Source organism: Leptonychotes weddellii, chromosome 7 (genome assembly GCF_054177405.1).
Source record: "Leptonychotes weddellii isolate Sample4059 chromosome 7, ASM5417740v2, whole genome shotgun sequence".
Lineage (NCBI taxonomy): Eukaryota > Metazoa > Chordata > Mammalia > Carnivora > Phocidae > Leptonychotes > Leptonychotes weddellii.
This window is the reverse complement of record NC_138375.1, coordinates 111,104,864-111,124,053: the sequence shown is the minus strand read 5'-3', so window position 1 is coordinate 111,124,053 and position 19,190 is coordinate 111,104,864. Positions and strand designations below refer to the sequence as shown.

General features: G+C 38.2%; 1 protein-coding gene across 1 annotated transcript in view; it reads left to right on the top strand.

Annotated features, from left to right (window-relative positions):
• Positions 1-17,690, top strand: part of UBE2D2 (ubiquitin conjugating enzyme E2 D2) — a 60,215-nt gene extending 42,525 nt beyond the window's left edge. Inside the window, exons 2-7 of the mRNA XM_081825742.1 lie at positions 1,365-1,428; positions 7,816-7,847; positions 7,926-8,003; positions 8,091-8,196; positions 14,242-14,335; positions 16,012-17,690. Coding sequence (XP_081681868.1) covers positions 1,365-1,428; positions 7,816-7,847; positions 7,926-8,003; positions 8,091-8,196; positions 14,242-14,335; positions 16,012-16,057 — 420 coding nt within the window. The 3' untranslated portion in view covers positions 16,058-17,690. The remainder of the gene's footprint in view (positions 1-1,364; positions 1,429-7,815; positions 7,848-7,925; positions 8,004-8,090; positions 8,197-14,241; positions 14,336-16,011) is intronic.
• The last annotated feature ends 1,500 nt before the right edge of the window (positions 17,691-19,190 follow it).

Below are 19,190 nucleotides of genomic sequence, written 5' to 3'. Positions count from 1 at the left end.
CAGGTCATGGTCCCAGGGTCCTGGGATCGAGCCCCGCATCAGGCTCCCTGCTCAGCAGGAACCCTGCTTCTCCCTCTCCCACTCCCCCTGCTTGTGTTCCCTCTCTTGCTGTGTCTCTCTCTGTCAGATAAATAAATATTTAAAAAAAAAAAATCTTTAAAAAAAATCATAATCTAAAACTAGCCCTTGTTTTTAATCTCCAATACCAAGCCAAGAGGGAAAGGAATAGACTATGATTTCCTGCTTTGTGGTTTTTTCAGGAATTCCCACCCAATAACAATTCTCAGGTTTGTGGGCTCTTAATGTTAAAATGGCGAAGAAGCTGGTCTCTGGTTGTAGAGCATTACTACAGGTAGATCTGTCTCTGACTACAAAATTTTGTGATGGGCTTTATTACTTCAGCCTTTTTAATATATCCAGCCTTTTCAATATATCCCTTTTTAAATTTTTTCAACTACCTTTGGAACCCTGGTAGTCCATATCAGCTGAAAAGATACCAACATCTTGTCAGATTGTCTCATATCATTTGAAACATTGATGACTTCAAGAACTCATCCTAAGGGAAACCTAATAGTTTTCTGGTTCAAAAACTAGCCTTGAAATGCAACTTCTTTTTTGAAAACTAGTAATTTTTTTACTTTAAAACCATTGTTATAGCTCTTTAGTATATACGTGTTTACTTTCCTTATAGTTACTTGTTAAACTCTGAACAAAGCAAAGATGACCCACTTTTAAACATACATTTGCATTCAAGAATCCAAAATACTGGGGCACCTGGGTGGCTCAGTCATTTAAGCGTCTGACTCTTGATTTCGGCTCAGGTCATGATCTCAGAGTTGTGAGATCGAGCCCCGCATTGGGCTCTGTGCTGGGTGTGGAGTGTGTTTAAGATTCTCTCTCTCCGGGGCACCTGGGTGGCTCAGTCATTAAGCGTGTGCCTTCGGCTCGGGTCATGATCCTGGGGTCCTGGGATCGAGCCCCGCATCGGGCTCCCTGCTCAGCCGGGAGCCTGCTTCTCCCGCTCCCCCCTGCTTGTGTTTCCTCTCTAGCTGTCTCTCTCTCTGTGTCAAATAAATCAATAAAATCTTTAAAAAAAAAAAAAAAAAGATTGTCTCTCTCCCTCCCCCCCCAAAAAAGAAGAAGAATCCAAAATACTCTGGTTTCTCTTCAGATCATATAAATCTTTCGCCTTTTCCCAAAATACTTAAAGATTCGCAAATCCATCCCTGTCTGACTTTGGAGGAGTATTCCTTAAAAAAAATTTTAGTAGTGGGATAGACAATATTGGTATGAGTGAAAATTTTATTAATTGGTTAAAGTTACATTTATGTTGAATATATTTCTTTCCTTTCTATTTTCTTAAGGAATTGAATGACCTGGCACGGGACCCCCCAGCACAGTGTTCAGCAGGTCCTGTTGGAGATGATAGTAAGTATTTAAAAGGAATGATGGAGTAAAACTGCATAACCATCTGCCTCTGGGGAACTCTGGGACTGATGAATATATCTCTTAAGATTATTTTTTTGTGTGAAGAAACAATTATGCTGCAGGAAGAGGCAGTGTTTACCCTTACTTATCCATGAAAGATGCAGTTCTATATGTATCCCATCTTCGGGGCACCTGGGTGGTTCAGTTGGCTAAGCGGTTGCCTTCGGCTCAGGTCATGATCCCAGGGTCCTGGGATCGAGCCCCGCATCGGGCTCCCTGCTCAGCGGGAAGCCTGCTTCTCCCTCTCCCCCTCCCTCTGCTTGTGTTCCCTCTCTCGCTGTGTCTCTCTCTCTCAAATAAATAAAACCTTTAAAAAAAAAAATACTGTATATATGTATCCCATCTTCTTCTGTAGTATTAATTTTGAACCTTTTTTGCCAGATATTGTCTGTGTAGTTGTTCTAACCCCTTCCTACGTATCCTTCAACTCTTCTGGGTATTTTCCTGGGGTCAAATATTTGAGGTTTTACTTACAACTAGCTCTTGTTCTTTAAGTAAAATAATAACAGGATGATGGGGGGTAGTGTAGTGTGTGTGTGTGTTTGTATATGGTGTTTGTCCTTCCACTGGTTCATGCTTGTGAAGACAGGTAGTTTATTTCTAATGTCCAGTTTATCTGCTTAATCCTATATAAAATAATTTATCACACATGTTGGATAATAATTATCCTTTTGTTTAACTTTGTCTCAACAGTTTTTCCCCTTATACCATCTTCTAGCCTCTTTTAAAAGGAGGATATTTGAACCAGACTGTGCTTTATGACACAAAACTGAATCACAAAAAAGTAATATTTAGCAAATAGGAAAAAAGAAGATACTTGGAAACAATTTTGTAAGAGAAGTATATACATTAAGACAATAAGTAAGAGATTATATTAGCTTGTGTTTAACATTTTTTCCTGATTTTGCTTAAGAATGTTGGTTTTGGTTTGCTAAAATTAAGAATCAAAGCAAGGGGACAGGAAGGAAAAATAAGATTAAAAACAGGGAGGCAAACTATAAGAGACTCTTAACTATAGGAAACAAACAGGGTTGCTGGAGGGGAGGGCGCGTTGGGGGAAAGGGATAATTGGGTGATGGGCATTAAGGAGGGCACTTGATGTAATGAGCACTCGGTGTTATATGCAACTGATGAATCACTAAATTCTGTCTCTGAAAATATTACAACACACTATATGTTAACTAAATTGAATTTAAATAAAATTTTCATTTTTTTTAAAATAAAATTTTTTTTTTAAGATTTTTTTTTTATTATTTATTTGTGAGAGAGAGAATGAGAGACAGAGAGCATGAGAGGGAGGAGGGTCAGAGGGAGAAGCAGACTCCCTGCCGAGCAGGGAGCCCAATGTGGGACTCGATCCCGGGACTCCAGGATCATGACCTGAGCCGAAGGCAGTCGCTTAACCGACTGAGCCACCCAGGCGCCCTAAAATAAAATTAAAAAAAAAAAAAAAAAGAAAGCAAGGCCCTTTTACAGGGATTGCTTTACATATAAACAGATAGATGGTAATAAATTATAAAGCTAACTACATATGATAAAAAAATCTCATTTACATTATCCATATTTGTCCAGTATGAGTAACTATAGTGTTTGATACCAAACGGATAGGCCAAGTAATTTAACATGCATTATCTCATTTAAGCCTCACAATAGGTCATTTAGGTGAGTGGAGTAGAAATTGTAAACTATTTTAGAGAAGAATCTAGTGAGAGAGGCTCATGGTGGTTTCCAAAGTGGGCTCATTCTTAAGTTTTCTTTTCTCTTTTCTTTTTTTTTTTAAGATTTTATTTATTTATTTGACAGAGAGATAGAAGAGCACAAGCAGAGGGAATGGCAGAGGGAGAGGGGGAAGCAGGCTCTGCACTGAGCAGGGAGCCCGATGCGGGACTCGATCCCAGGACCCTGGGACCACGACCTGAGCCGAAGGCAGACACCTAACCATCTGAGCCACCCAGGCACCCTCTTTTCTTTTTTTTTAAGATTTTATTTAGGGCACCTGGGTGGCTCATTCTGTTAAGCATCTGCCTTTGGCTCGTGTCATGATCCCAGGGTGCTGGGATAGAGCCCCACGTTGGGCTCCCTGCTCAGCAGGGAGCCTGCTTCTCTCTCTCCTGCTCCCCCTGCTTGTGCTCTCTCTTTCCCTCTTTCAAATAAATAAAATTTTTAAAACATTTAAAAAGTATTTTATTTATTCATTAGAGAGAGAACATGAACACATGAGCGGGAAGGGCAGAGGGAGAGGGAGAAACAGACTCCCCACTGGGCAGAGAGCCCGATGTACGACTCCATTCCAAGACCCTGAGATTATGATCTGAGCTGAAGGCAGATGCTTAACCGACTGAGCCACCCAGGTGCCCCTCATTCTCAAGTTTTCTGATTTTAGTTTTGTCGTTGATGGTATCATACAGTCCACCTGCATCATTGTGGTCTTTCAGTTGAAAAAGTGGTTTTATTTCCGGTACCTTCCTCAAAGTTGAGAGTGGCTTATCTTTCTTTTTTTATTTTTTTTAATTTATTTATTTGAGAGAGAGAGCACATGAGAGGGGGGAGGGCCAGAGGGAGAAGCAGACTCCCTGCCGAGCAGGGAGCCCAATGCGGGACTCGATCCAGGGACTCCAGGATCATGACCTGAGCCGAAGGCAGTCGCTTAACCAACTGAGCCACCCAGGCGCCCGAGAGTGGCTTATCTTTCATTAGAAGTGTTTGAAGTCTGGGGGTGCCTGGGTGGCTCCGTCGTTGGGCGTCTGCCTTCGGCTCAGGTCATGATCCCAGGGTCCTGGGATCGAGCCCCACGTCGGGCTCCCTGCTCAGCGGGAAGCCTGCTTCTCCCTCTCCCACTCCCCCTGCTTGTGTTCCCTCTCTCACTGTGTCTCTCTGTCAAATAAATAAATAAATAATATTTAAAAAAAAAAAAGAAGTGTTTGAAGTCTGGGGCATAGAATTCATTTTTGAAGTTCTCTTCAGTGTGCTGAATAATTGGCCTTTGCTTCACATAGTTGTTATTATCACATTCCTTTCTCAGATAAAAAAGTTATTATCCTTGAGAGTTAAATAAAACTCCCCCAAAGCATAAGCAATTAAAAGAAAAAATAGGTAAATTGTACATTTTAATGAAGTCTAATTTAGGTGCTGCAAATGATACCATCAAGAAAGTGAAGAGACAACAGGATGAGAGAAAATTTGTGCAAGTCATCTCTCTGATAAGGAAATTTATTCAAAATATTTTAAAACTCTTTGTAACTCAACAATATAGAGATAAACAATCCATTATTGTTTTTAATAAGCAAAGGATCTGCTAAAGAGGATGTGCAGTTGGCCAATAAGCACATGGAAAAGATGCTCGGTATCATTAGTCATCAGGGAAATGCAAATCACATCTGTGATGAAATAGCATTTTTTATGCCTTCTAGGATGGCTAGAATCAAAAAGTCAGATAATAAGTGTTGATGAGGTTGTGGAGAAATTGGAACCTTCATACATTGCTGATAGTAATGTAAAATGGTACAACCAGTTCAGAAAATGGGTGGTTCCTCAAAAAGTTAAACAGAGTTATCATATGACCCAGTGAGTTCACTCGTAGGTATATATCCAAGAAAAATGAAAACACGTCCACACAAAAACTTGTGCATTAATGTTCATAGAAGCAGCAGCTGTAATAGCCAAAATGTGGAAATAATCCAGATGCCCACCATCTGATGAAGGGATAAATAGATGGTATGTCCATACAGTGGTATATTACATGTCAATAAAAAGAAGGGGAGTACCGATATATACTACAACATTGATGAGCCTTAAAAACATGCCCAGTGAGAGAAGCCAGATATAAAAGGCCACATATTGTATGGTTCCATTATATGAAATATTCAGAATAAATTCATAGGACAGAAAATAGATAATGGTTGCATAGAACTAGAGATTTGGGGGGAATGTGGAGTAACTGCATATGGATATGGGGTAGGAATTCCTTTGGGGGTGATGAAAATTTCTAAAATTGTGGTGATGTTGCCCAACTCTGTGAATGTTCTGAACACCACTGAATTGTACACTTTCAGTGGGTGAATTATATGGTATATGGATTATCTCTCTACAGCTATTTAAAAAATAATAGCTCTCCTTTAACTCCTAGCCTTTCTATTTAAGTGTCTTGATTCACCTACCACTGAACTGTCAACAGTACCTACCTTCTAAGAGAATAAGGAAAATCTCCTTAGGAACAGAATAACTTCCTTATACTTGGTCATCTAGATAGTCTTTGCTGATATAATACTGAAAACTTCAGGGAGTGCTGGAGAACAGTTGAGATAAATTACTGTCAAGTCTTGATAAGGTCTTCCTGATGAATTGTATAAGGATAAAACAGAGTATAATTGGGTAGCTAAATATTATAAGGAGGCAGAATTTAATCTTCAGAAAAGAGAAACTGTTGGTTACAACGAAACTTTTTGAGCTCCTTTTGACTCTTCTAGCTCTCAAATCCTTCAGCACATTATTGATATTTAGTGTAAGAAGGTAGTCCTTATTTTATATTTAAAATAATATAGGGGCACCTGGCTCGCTCACATGGTAGAGTATGCAACTCTTGATCTCAGGGTTGTGAGTTTTAGCCCCACATTGGGCGTAGAGATTACTTTAAAAATTAAGAAAGAAGGAAGAATAATGAACTTAGTAATACAGTGCTTTATTTTTAAATATCCAGATTTTAGTGTACCACTACATTTTTTCCCATTTTTCTGTGAAGATCTGGTAAGCAGGAAAAGTATAGGCCCTGAAAGGAAAAGTAAGCCAAAGATTTATTGGTCATACAATCTGCTTCATTTTCTTTTGTTTTGAAATTTTGGTGAATCTGACTCCCTGGAGATCTGTACTTGAATTCAAATGTAGTTCTCCTGAGATTCAGTCTCAAACTATAACAAATATTCTTATTCCCTTTTAGCCTTAAAGCTTCATCTTTGAGTATCCTAAAGAGTAATCATTGAGCTGTGAACTTCACATTTAAACTCTCATAAAAGAGGTTGTAGCTTTTAGTTTCTGTAATTTGGTTTTCATTGTCAAACCAGAGTGGAGTTTTCGTTTGCTGGTTTTGGAACTAACAAAACTTTGTAATTCATTACCATTTTTTATTTCTAACAGCTGCTAAGATTGATCCTTAAATGAAAGGTTTTTGAGGTATAGTTGTTCATATAAAATACAACAATATTTTATGCTTATGGCCACATATTTTGCCTAGTAACTACTTCTGGAGAGTTCTTTCTACTTGGAACCTGTAGTGATTTTTTTTTTAATTTAAAAGATTTTATTTGAGAGCACGAGCGAGGGAGCACAAGCAGGAAATCATGAACAGGGAGAGCAGCAGAGGGAGAGGAAGAAGCAGAAAGCACGATGTGGGGCTTGATCCCAGGACCCTGAGATAGTAACCTGAGCTGAAGGCAGACGCTTAACCGACTGAGCCACCCAGGCACCGCATCATCTGTAGTGATTCTTGGAACTATTTACCAAACCATAGAATTTGAGTCAGGATTAGATATTCTCCCACTACCTTCTTCACTTCTTTTTGATACTTCCACAAGGAGATCTAGGAGTGTAGGAGAGCTCCAGAGAGAGACCTAAGTCAGTGATTCCAGTAGGTATTCTTAAAATTGACCTGTGTAGCAGAATACTCAATTAAGATTTTAATGGTAGGTCTTCAAATGCTTTTGTTAATTAAATTCCATCTTAATGTGGTTTTAGTTTAGTTTGTCTTTCTCTGCTTTGATGTTGTAGATTCTAGATCATTTTAAAAAGAGACATAATTATTGATCTTTCATCTATTAGTGAGGGACTAGTAATTCTAAAGACCAATACATGAGTGCTCTCAGAAATTTTTTCTTGATGTAAAAACGAGTCCTAATTTGAATATTATCTACTTTGACTTTACAGTCCTCCTCTATACCAGTATTATAAAAGGAGTATATTATATACTAATGTGTTGGGGAAATGACATAACAAGTTAAAGAGTTGAATCTTTTGGTTCTTTTTTACCCTCATAGGTAAGAAATGCCTGTTTAAAAGTGAAACCTTGGGCCTTGTCAAGAATTTTGTCTCCCTGATAACAAATTTTCATGATGTTCTAGCCAAAATACTTTCTCATTGAGTACCTTATCAGTGTTCTAGACTATACTAGTCATTTTCTTTTCTCTCTTCAGACTCAAACTTGATTTAGATTCCTCATCTTGCCCAGGACTTACCATATTGCTTATAAATGAACTGGGTTAGACAGGGAATGATATGTCATTATGGTGTAGGTACATCGGAGATATTGCTTCATGGTGATTTTTTGTTCTTTTTCAGTGTTCCATTGGCAAGCTACAATAATGGGGCCAGTAAGTATTCAGATTGATTTTAGAATAAATGCTTATATAATTCACTCATTTTAATCCTACTTTTCTTGTTATCAACAGAATGACAGTCCCTATCAGGGTGGAGTATTTTTCTTGACAATTCATTTCCCAACAGATTACCCCTTCAAGCCACCTAAGGTAATTGGGATATGGCACTTGTTTTCTTAATGTACATTCTATGATATTAATAAACCATTTTACAAAAAGTTTTCCTTTTTTCTATAGGTTGCATTTACAACAAGAATTTATCATCCAAATATTAACAGTAATGGCAGCATTTGTCTTGATATTCTCCGGTCACAGTGGTCTCCAGCACTAACTATTTCAAAAGGTAATGGAATGGGTATCTGATATTAAGATAAAGCAGTAGTGTTTTTTGTCTTTTATTTTTTACTTACTTGTTTTTAAAGATTTATTTATTTATTAGAGAGAGAGTGTGTGCACGATCAGGGGGAGGGGCAGAGAGAGAGAGAGAGAGAATCTCAAGCAGATTCTGCGATGAGCATGGAGTCCTACGCCAGGCTTGATCTCACGACCCTAAGATCATGACCTGAGCTGAAATCAGCAGTCGGACACTCAACCAACTGAGTCACCCAGGCGTCCCTGTTTTTTGTCTTTTAAAGGTTACTTATTTTTTGAAATGATTATTCATATTCCTTTTAAGAGGAGGTGGTGGTCCCTGTTATTTATTTGAGTAGACCTCGAGACCACTGGAGGGAGTTGGATTTTCAGGCATAGGTATTCTGGTGTCTTGACAGCTCTGTCCGTTACGCTGTTCAGGCATAGGTTGGAAAATGGCCACTTGGTATGAATTTCTTCTAGAGCAAAGTTAAAGTAGAAAAAATTAATGCCTCTTCCAACCTTGAGATCCGTAAATGATAAGGATAGATACTGTTCCATAAGAGGAAATAATAGCCCTTTTAGAGGAATGCATGTGGTATAGATACAGACTTTAGGTTCTTGAAGAACAAGGTATAGGTAAATTCATATTCAAAGTCTGTAAGGTTTTACCAGCTCTTGTCTTGAGGTTTCTGTCAGAAACAGATTCATTCTCTAAGATGACCAGTTTAATAAAAAAAATTTTATTTGATCCTCTTAATCTTTGTGGTATATAGTCTTGTGTGTTTGAAAATGTGTATTAAAAATTAGTTACTAATTTTGTGATGAAATATCCAATAGTTCTAAATAAAACCTAATTACTTGAGTAGGTTGGGGATTTTTTTATGTCCATGAACTGAGTGGTTAACAAACATTTTCTTATATGCTGATTTGAAATTGTACAGCCCCTCAACATTATATCCAAATGAAATCACAAGTGAGATAAAAATTGTCAAAATACAAATGTAAGAAGTAGGCTGCAAATGAGATAAATGGGCTAATATGTTTAAAATATATATAAAAATCAGTAAGAGAAAAAGATCCCAACAGATGAATGGACAGAAAGGAGCAAAATAATCAAAGAAATGAAAAATTTCTTTTTTGGGGCGCCTGGGTGGCTCAGTCGTTTTGCTTCTGTCTTCGGCTCAGGTCATGATCCCAGGGTCCTGGGATCGAGCCCTGCATTGGGCTCCCTGCTCAGCGGGAAGCCTGCTTCTCCCTCTCCCACTCCCCCTGCTTGTGTTCCCTCTCTCACTGTGTGTCTCTCTGTCAAATAAATAAATAAAATCTTAAAAAAAAAAAATTTCTTTTTAAAAAACTCCCATTTTTCACCTTTTTAAATAACAAAGATCTTGTAAAAAGAAAAGCAAATGCTGGTGAAGTACATTGAAATGGGTGCTTACATACTACAGACAGAAGTATAGATTTGTATAGCCCAGTCTGTCAGTGTGTATTTCAAGATAAGAGATTTAATCATTACTTCCCTTTGATCCAGTAATTCTAGTTTCGTTCATTTGTACTAAGAAGACGGCCTCAAGTGCTAAAAAAAAGTTTTGTGTCTTGCCTGCATCGGGCTCCCTGATCAGTGGGGAGTCTGCTTCTCCCTCTCCCCCTCCTACCTGCTTGTGCTCTCTCTCTCTCAAACAAATAAAATACTTAAAAAAAAAAAAAAGTTTTGTGTGGAAATACATTTGTGACAGTGTTATTTCTGAAAATTAGAAGTTACAGGCCCAACAGTAGAGGAAGAAATAAATCAATTCTAGGACACACATTTAAAAGAGTATTGATCATTACAAATGTTGTGAAAAATACTGTGTTTGAAAAAAGCAGAAAAGGGGCACCTGGGTGGCTCAGTTGGTTAAGCGATTGCCTTCGGCTCAGGTCATGATCCCGGAGTCCCGGGATCGAGTCCCGCAACGGGCTCCCTGCTCAGCAGGGAGTCTGCTTCTCCCTCTGACCGTCCCCCCTCTCATGCTCTCTATCTCATTCTCTCTCTCAAATAAATAAAATCTTTTTAAAAAAAGGCAGAAAAGAGCTAAATTTGTATACATTGTAGATTGAATTATATAGAAAAGTATGTTAAGTAGCTAGAAAGAAATAATTTGGGTAGCTAGAAAGAAAAAATTTGCTGTATGAAAATTCTTTTTTATCCTAAGTTATATTTTATCTTTTCTTTAATGTATAGCTTTAGACAAGAGGCAACATAGTTCCCTGGTAAAGAACATAGATTCTGGGGGTGCCTGGGTGGCTCAGTCAGTTAAGCATCTGCCTTCAGCTCAGGTCATGATCTCAGGGTCATGGGATTGAGCCCTGCATCGGGCTCTCTGCTTGGTGGGGAGTCTGCTTCTCCTTCTCACTCTCCCTCTGTTCTCTCTCTTAAATAAATAAATAAAATCTATATTAAAAAAAAAAAGAACATAGATTCTGGATCCAACTGCCTTTATTTGCATCTCAGCTCTATCTCTTATTGGATGAGATTTGAGACAAAACAGCTTCTCTGTTCCTCACTTTGCTCATCTGTAAAATAGGGACGATGATTCTAATTAATTCATCATTATTGTAAAGTTCTAAAAAAACAAAATGCACAGTTAATTGGTTTCTTGTAAGCACTGAAATAACTAGGGTAAAGGCACTGTTGTAAAAAGTGTTGGATATTTATCATGTTAACTTTGATGTTATGTTGGATATTTATCATGTTAACTTTGATGTTATAAATGTGATAAGACTTGTATGCTTTGACAAATTTTTTAAAGGAAACAAAATATTCTGGGGGCATTAAATTAAAATTTATGGGATCCTAGCCAAAAATATAAACAAAAAACTAGAGGAACACATTTTTAAAAGTCGTGGCTGAGGGGCCCCTGCCTGGCTCAGTCGGTAGAACATGCAACTCATAATCTTGAGGTTGTGAGTTGGAGCCCCACGTTGGGTGTAGAGATTGTTAAAAAATAAAACCTTTAGGGCGCCTGGGTGGCTCAGCTGGTTAAGCGACTGCCTTCAACTCAGGTCATGATCCTGGAGACCCGGGATCGAGCCCCACGTTGAGCCTCACATCGGGCTCCCTGCTCAGCAGGAAGTCTGCTTTTCAAAACTCTGACCCTCCCCCCTCTCATGCTCTCTCTCTCTCAAATAAATAAATAAAATCTTAAAAAAACCCAAAAAATAAAATCTTTTTTAAAAAAAACTGTCTGAAATAGTTTTCCAGATAAGTGGGTCCTTTTCTTATGTAGGCCCCCTTACAATTCAAGGGCTGCTTGTGAAAATCTTGTTCTTATGATTTACTGGCGTGGTTATTCTTCCTTCAGCAAGTAGCAGTAAAGATAGAAATCTAGTAAGGGACCAAGAGAGGTAGAATTGTGTGTGTGTATGTGTGTGTGTGTGTGTGTAGGAGTGAGAAGTTCTAGTAACTGGAATTGTTACCGAACATTTTTTCCTTCCCCCTTGTGTGCCTAGTGTTGATTTTTCAGTTACTCTAAATCATAAGGGCTCTTAGTTTATTTGACTTACGTTCTATCTGGATAGCTATCTTTAAAAATAATTGCAGTTCCATTTTGTTGAATTTGATTATATCAATGTACCTAAGTTTAATGGGTTTTTTTTGTTTTTTTTGTTTAAGATTTTATTTATTTATTTGAGAGAGAGAGAATGAGAGAGAGCAAGCACATGAGAGGGGGGAGGGTCAGAGGGAGAAGCAGACTCCCTGCTGAGCAGGGAGCCCGATGTGGGGCTCGATCCCGGGACTCCAGGATCATGAACCTGAGCCGAAGGCAGTCGCTTAACCAACTGAGCCACCCGGGCGCCCCTAAGTTTAATGTTTTAATGACTCCCTTTTGTAAATTGAATGTGTGGGCAAGCCGGTCTGTGAAAGGCCTGAATCCTGTATGTGATGATAATTACTCCTTTTTTGAGGGCAGTAGCTTTGACCTAAAATTCTTTCCACTTTGAGTATATATGTTAGGGATCTAAATACACAGAAAGCTTAAAAGAAGCAGTTAAGTGTGCCATAAAGCCACTTGATTATATGTTTTTAGAATTGTAAGTGACAGTGGGTTATGACACTAATGAAAATGAGTGTATACTGATGAAAAATGTATATGTAGGTAAAAATTAAGTCACTTCAGTGGAGAGTCTCTGCAGGTTATAGAAATAGGAGTAATTCTCTTTATACAGAAATAGTACTTTATAAAACAAAATCATTTTTTTATGAATTAAAGGTCCCTGAGTAGTACAGTAAGAATCCTTTTACCATGTCCAGATAACCACCACCCCACCTTTCTTTCCTGGAAAGAAAGTTAGAAAAGTTATCTCTTCAAAAAAAATTTTTTTGGGGCGCCTGGGTTGCTCAGTTGTTAAGCTTCTGCCTTCGGCTCAGGTCATGGTCCCAGGGTCCTGGGATTGAGTCCCACATCGGGCTCCCTGCTCGGCGGGAGACCTGCTTCTCCCTCTCCCACTCTCCCTGCTTGTGTTCCCTCTCTCGCTGTCTCTCACTCTGTTAAAAAATAAATAAAATCTTTAAAAAAAAAAAAAGGTTTTTTTTAAGATTGCCTTATTGGAATAATTGGAATAGTAAATAAGGGAATTTGTAACAAATACTAATTTAGTAGCATGTCTGATTTTAGGTGAAGATTCAGTTGAACTCTTGCCAATTTGATGGGCTGGACAGGTTTCTTCTTTCTATAATCAATAATTTCATGAACATTCAAAAATCTGTAACTTCCTGTTGTCATTTCCAGGAAATACATGAAATCTTTCCTTATTGCTGTTAGAATGTTCTGTGCTTGAAGAGGGCATAGGTGATACACCTGACAATGGGAAGAGAAGATATTTTGGGAATGCCATCTGCCAGAATTGTGGGCAACAGGAATGAAGAGTCAGAAAACATCTTTCCTGATGTTTTTTATTTTCCATATACTCTTAAGGCAAGGAAATAGCTTTTTTGTTAACAAACTGAATGATTAAGGGCATGTGAACTTTTTCTTCACCTCTCAGAAGCCCTTGATCTCTATAGAATAGGTTTGGTAGGAAAATGAATAAATTATTTTCCTGGTGAATTTGATATTTTGGGAATAGAGTGGGCTCAGAATCATTGTCTCCTGCTGCAGAATATTAGAGAGAAATAAGACAGCTAAGTTGTGTTGCATCAGAATAGAAGAATTGGAATTTATTTCAGTATGTCAGAGGCTCCTGGATTTAATGTAATTAGTGGCCTTGGCCTCCTGTTTGCATCCAATAAGGAATATATAAGTTTATAACAAATTTGAACAGAGGCAGTTGTACTGTTGAGATTTGTCTGCTATGTTCGAGCTTATCACTGAGGAAATGGCTTCGTTGAGATTCTAAAGTGTCACTGAAAAGAATTTGAGACCTTGGTATGTTGTATCCTGTGTAATGAGTGTGGCCAGCCCCATTTGGGGGCATATACTGGCCTTCATGTTCTTAGACTAAATTGTTTTCAACTAAAAATGAAATAAATCTGTTGCATCTGAATGTAATACTTGTCATTGAGAAAACAGTGATTGTTGGATTTCATGGTTGTCAGTTCTAAGAGCATTCAGTAGTGTGGTTGTCTTTGGAAATTTGAGAACCATTTATCTTTGTACATGGATTTCTAAAAATTGAATTTTACTGCCTATGAAAAGTATTGTTGGTCTAGGATTTGAAAGACCTGAATTCTAATTCCACTCTAATTACTCACTAACAGGAACATTGTGCAAATCACTTCATCAGCCTGGGCCAACATCCTTAGGGGTTCAAGAGAAATCTTACATGAAAAAAAAAACAACACAGCTTACTTTAGATATAGATATATATAGATAAATCTTACATGAGTTTTTGTTGATTATTGTAACTATCAAGTTAGGTAGAGCTCACAAATCTACTAGGCACTACAATATGAATAGGTTCTTACAATTTTCTCATGTGTTGTTTATCTCATGTTTCTTTCAACCCTTTGCTTTTATCCTCTACTAATTTATACTTTTTTTTTTCCCCATTACAGTACTCTTGTCCATCTGTTCTCTGTTGTGTGATCCCAATCCAGATGATCCTTTAGTGCCTGAGATTGCTCGGATCTACAAAACAGATAGAGAAAAGTAAGTACGACTAGAAAAGTACCTATGGTGGGATGCAGAGGTTTGTGTCTCAGATCTTAACTCAGGGCTGAGTATGGGTCAGATATTTAAAATGAAGTTCTAGTATACTCACCTGGGGATAGAAAGAAGAGTGTTTGCATTGGATATCATTATAAGTTGAGGATGCTGATCTTATTTCTAATTTTTTCAAATGACTCCCACTGTTGAAATAACTCTATAGTGTATTTTTTAAGAGCCTTATGTCTTTTGCTTGGCTTTTGACATTAAAGCATTTTGCATCAAGAGCCCATCTGTCTTTGGTGTAGGTATTTGTAAATTAATGGGAATTGATTTTCTGCCATTTGGCATAATCTAAGAAGAAAGGGAGTGAATGCAACAAGACATGAAAGCCCCAAATTTCCTTTAAAAACAAAACTTAAGGTAGAATTTACATATTTTAGAATTGTACTATGAATTATTGAAGAGTGGTCAGGATATCGAAAAAGATAGTAACTGAAAGTGTTCTAATTTTTTTATTTTGTGTATTATTCGTTAAGACTATAGGAGAAAATAGGTGGGAGAATGGATAATTTTCTAAAGTTAAAATATAAAGGATTAAGAATTACTTGAATTCTGTTGGATTAGAGAGGCTTATAGATGGTATGTTTTTATTTTTTATTATTTTTACTTTTTTTAAGTTTTTATTTAAGTAATTGCTATACCCAGCATAGGGCTTGAACTCACAACCTCAAGATCAAGAGTTACATGCTCTTCTGACTGAGCCAGCCAGGCACCCCTAGATAGAGCTACACCAAGAGTGGGGGATTGGAACAGCAATTGGTTCTTAGTTTAGTTTTGTCTGTGTTTAGCTCTGAATAGTATCTATAGTCCTGTATTTCTGGCTGCATTCAGAATAAAATTAGATCATACTTTTTTCTATTTGTGTATACATTCACAAAAAATTTTTTCTAAGATTTAAAAATTTTATTTTATTTTTTTAAAGATTTTATTTATTAGAGAGAGAGCAGGAGCGGGGTGAGAGGCAGGGGGAGAAGCAGACTCCCCACTGAGCGGTAAGCATGATGCGGGGCTAGATCATGGGACTCCAGGATCATGACCTGAACTGAAGTCAGACACTTAACTGACTGAGCCACCCAGGCACCCCTTAAAAAATTTTTTTAAAGTAATCTCTATACCCAACATGGAGCTTGAACTCATAACCCTGAGATTAAGAGTCACATGCTCTGCCAACTGAGCCAGCCAGATGCCCCACACAAATTTTTTGTTGAGAGAACCATTTTGTCCAATATCTAGGTGAGCATGAATGCCTTCCAAAAGGCATTTCCCAAGTCATTTGCTTATTAGAAATTTAGAAAGAGGGGCACCTGGGTGGCTTAGTCAGTTAAGCGTCCCACTCTTAATTTCGGCTCAGGTCATGATCTCAGGGTCGTGGGATCAAGCCCCGCATCCAACTCTGCCCTCAGCACAGAGTCTACTTGTCCCTCTCCTGCTTTCCCCCACACACTCTCGCACTCTCGGTCTCTCTTTTTCTCTCACTCAAATAAATAAATAAGAAGGCTTTGCTTGAATAGTACTAGTTACTTCCCTCAAGTTTCAGATGGGATAATGAATGAAATCTGTTGCTTTCTGACTGACTCCTCACCTGTGTTAAGCCAAGCTTCTCTTTGTGTGTACAGGTACAACAGAATAGCTCGGGAATGGACTCAGAAGTATGCGATGTAATTAAAGAAATTATTGGATAACCTCTACAAATAAAGATAGGGGAACTCTGAAAGAGAAAGTCCTTTTGATTTCCATTTGACTGCTTTCTATGAGCCCACGCCTCATCTTCCCCTGTGCACATGTTTACCTGATACAGCAGTGCTGCGTGTTGTACATACTTGGAACAACAAACTAGAAATACTGTACTTCTGTACCAACATTGCCTCCTAGCAGAGAAGTGTGTGTGTGACAAGCCAGTTCTCCAAGCGTAACCTAGGTGTGAGACTAAAAGTTTTCCTTATTGACTTAAATTTGGATAACGGCAAGGTGAGGGGTGGTGGGTATGGTGTGTGCTTGGATGGGGAAGAAAAGCTCCACTGACCTGTAGGAGATTGTTTTTAAGTGGAATCCTTTTAAACTCAGAACAGTTATGAAAAGCAAGGTGAAGAACACGAAGCTGTTTCTGTATTCATTTTTTTCTGAAGGACCTACGTCTTAGGTGAAAGTTATGACCAACCAGATTAAACTCTACCCACATCCTGTATTTTAAGGTCTAAGTTTAACTGGTCAACATTTAAATGGATTGGAGCTATTAGTACATAAAGTGTGATGGGCTTTGGTCCCACATCTTTTGCATCTCCCCACCCTTCAACCTTTGTCCTTTCAGCCCCTTTTTCTCTTCCACATTCTTTGGTTTGTATGTGGTTTCTCAGTTAATACATAGCTAATAGCTCTTATTTTTCTTATGTTTTTAACTGCTTAGGTCTATCTGGATGTAAGGGTGAAAATTCATTTGATGGAAATACTTGTGTATATTTAAAGACCCAATTGCTCCTCTGGAGCTTGTACGTTCAAGAATGATTAATCTGTGTAATAAACTGATTACTACAGTCATTACATATAATTTTGTGTGAATAGGCTTTTTGATTTTAAGAACTTTGTCTAGCAGAGATTAGTGGTGGGTCTTCCCCCCAGTACCTAAAATGTTTTCATTTATACTGGTTGCATTTCAAAATCATGAAACAATTCCAGTTTACATAGTCAAAAGGATATCTTGAAAGTAATTTTACTGAACAAGATAAGGGCATAAGCTTAAAAGCATTTCCATGAAACTTACATGTGCAGTATTCCAGGAACATGACTGTTAAACTAAATAAGAAATCTGCTTTATTAATGAAACTAAGCTGCATTTCACCAAAACCTTGTGACATTCCCTTGGTACATAGGACATAAAACAAAGGCATTGCTATTTGGTAAGTTAAGCTTCTGTGATTGTGATTGTAAAAGAGCAACATTGACCAAACCTGGGAAACATGAGCACAATCTTGTATTGGAGAGTCTACATAATTACTTTGCACTGACATTGCAGGATATTCATCCAATTTTAAATTGTACTGTATGTGGCTTTTGAAGTCTTCCCTTGACTCTAGTAAATTGTAGTTTGAAACTTGTAAACAACTGTGTTTGCCAGAAACATCGTTCATGTGAACTAGGCAAGTTACCTTTTTTTCCCCTCCTTCTCTTAATCTAATTGTAAACCAGGCCAGCCTGAAGGCCATGGCTGATGCTCTCTAGCCATCAGGTTCTTTCAAATGCATCTTTACACTCTTGCACAAAAATTGAGGAATAAATGTCCACTGCTTTTGGTTTTAAACTTGTTTAACTTGTCTTATCTCTCAGTGTCACGGTCCCTCCATCTCGGAACTAAGGAGTGCTATAACCTGAAACCTCTAACTGCTGCTTCGCTGATGGCTACTTACTAGCATTTCTAGCATTCTTGACCTTGCAGAGAAGGTTTGACTGTTAACAGGTGTGGGGAAAGGAGTTAGAATTGAGCTCTAACCTAGAATTATCCTGTATTGTCCGTATCATGGGCAGATGTGAATTCATCAGTTTTGGACTTGGTATTAACTAGACTGGTGACTGAGGTCAGTTGAACAGATCCTGAAAGCCCGCTCTTTGTCATCTTAGAGAGTGTAGCTAGCACATTACCAATGATCAGATCATAATGTAGATACTTTAACAGGAGTGCTCTTAAGTATTTTTAAGTGCTAAATAAAAGCCATCGTAGTGGCGTATCGGTGCCAAATGAAAGGGTTTGAATGGTCACAAATACTATTAGGCTCTTGAATGCAGTTTGGTGTTGCGTATTTGGATATAGAGCATATCTGTTCCAGTCTGCATGCATATGCCTTGGCCAGAACAAAGGCTCGGTGAGGGAGGCCACATTCCCCACTCATGAAGAAAAGTGTGTTAATCCGGGGTGGTTCTCATCTGGGATCACATTGCTTTTTTACGGGAATGTTTCTGGCTTTATCACATGTGAAAGCTTATTTGCAGTAACCTTGATAATCTTGGTGAGGCAGTGGTTACCAGGTGTATCAATATTGGAATGTATTGCTTTGCCTCTTAATTCTTAACATGGAGTGTTGGGACAAGTTAGAGCTGGAGCAGTCCCTTTTGGTTACATGATTTCAGATACTTGCGTGCTCTATTGGCCAGTGGTTAAAGGTTAGCATTGTCCTGGTGGTTTCTACACTTTGGATAATACATAGACTTGGAAGGAGGGTTCTTGGGTTAGGGAATGGCAGGGAAGTATGTAGAGAGAAGGATATGATAGTGGTCAGAGTGAAGGGACCGTGTCTTCTGCCCTGACCTAGCAATGGAGGCATTCCTTTCCCGCTTCCATTGTCTACAATATTCCACTTTTTGAGTCATTCCTCTTTGCCTCAACAGGCTATTTTGAGCCTTAGGTAGAGAAATGAGTTATTTCCAAATTACAGTTGGAATGCCTATAAACCATCCCTTGTCTGCAATTAAGGTGAAACTGGCTTTTGTCTCAGTCTGCTGTATGATCCCTCCTAACACCCAATAGCTTTAATAGAAGAACTTTAGTTCCTGGGTCTTCTGAATCATGACCATATCTTTCCTTCCTTCCTACTCAGGAATAAGTATCTTTATTACCCTGCAGAAAATTGTCACTAGTGTTAAGGACCCATCTCCTTTTAATTCTCTTTGTGAAACACTTTATTTCAAGTGATGGGCTATTTTGATGGGTGTGCGGTTATACAAGAGAAAGATTTTTTTTTTTTTTAAGATTTTATTTATTAGACAGAGACACAGCGAGAGAGGGAACACAGGGAGAGTGGGAGAA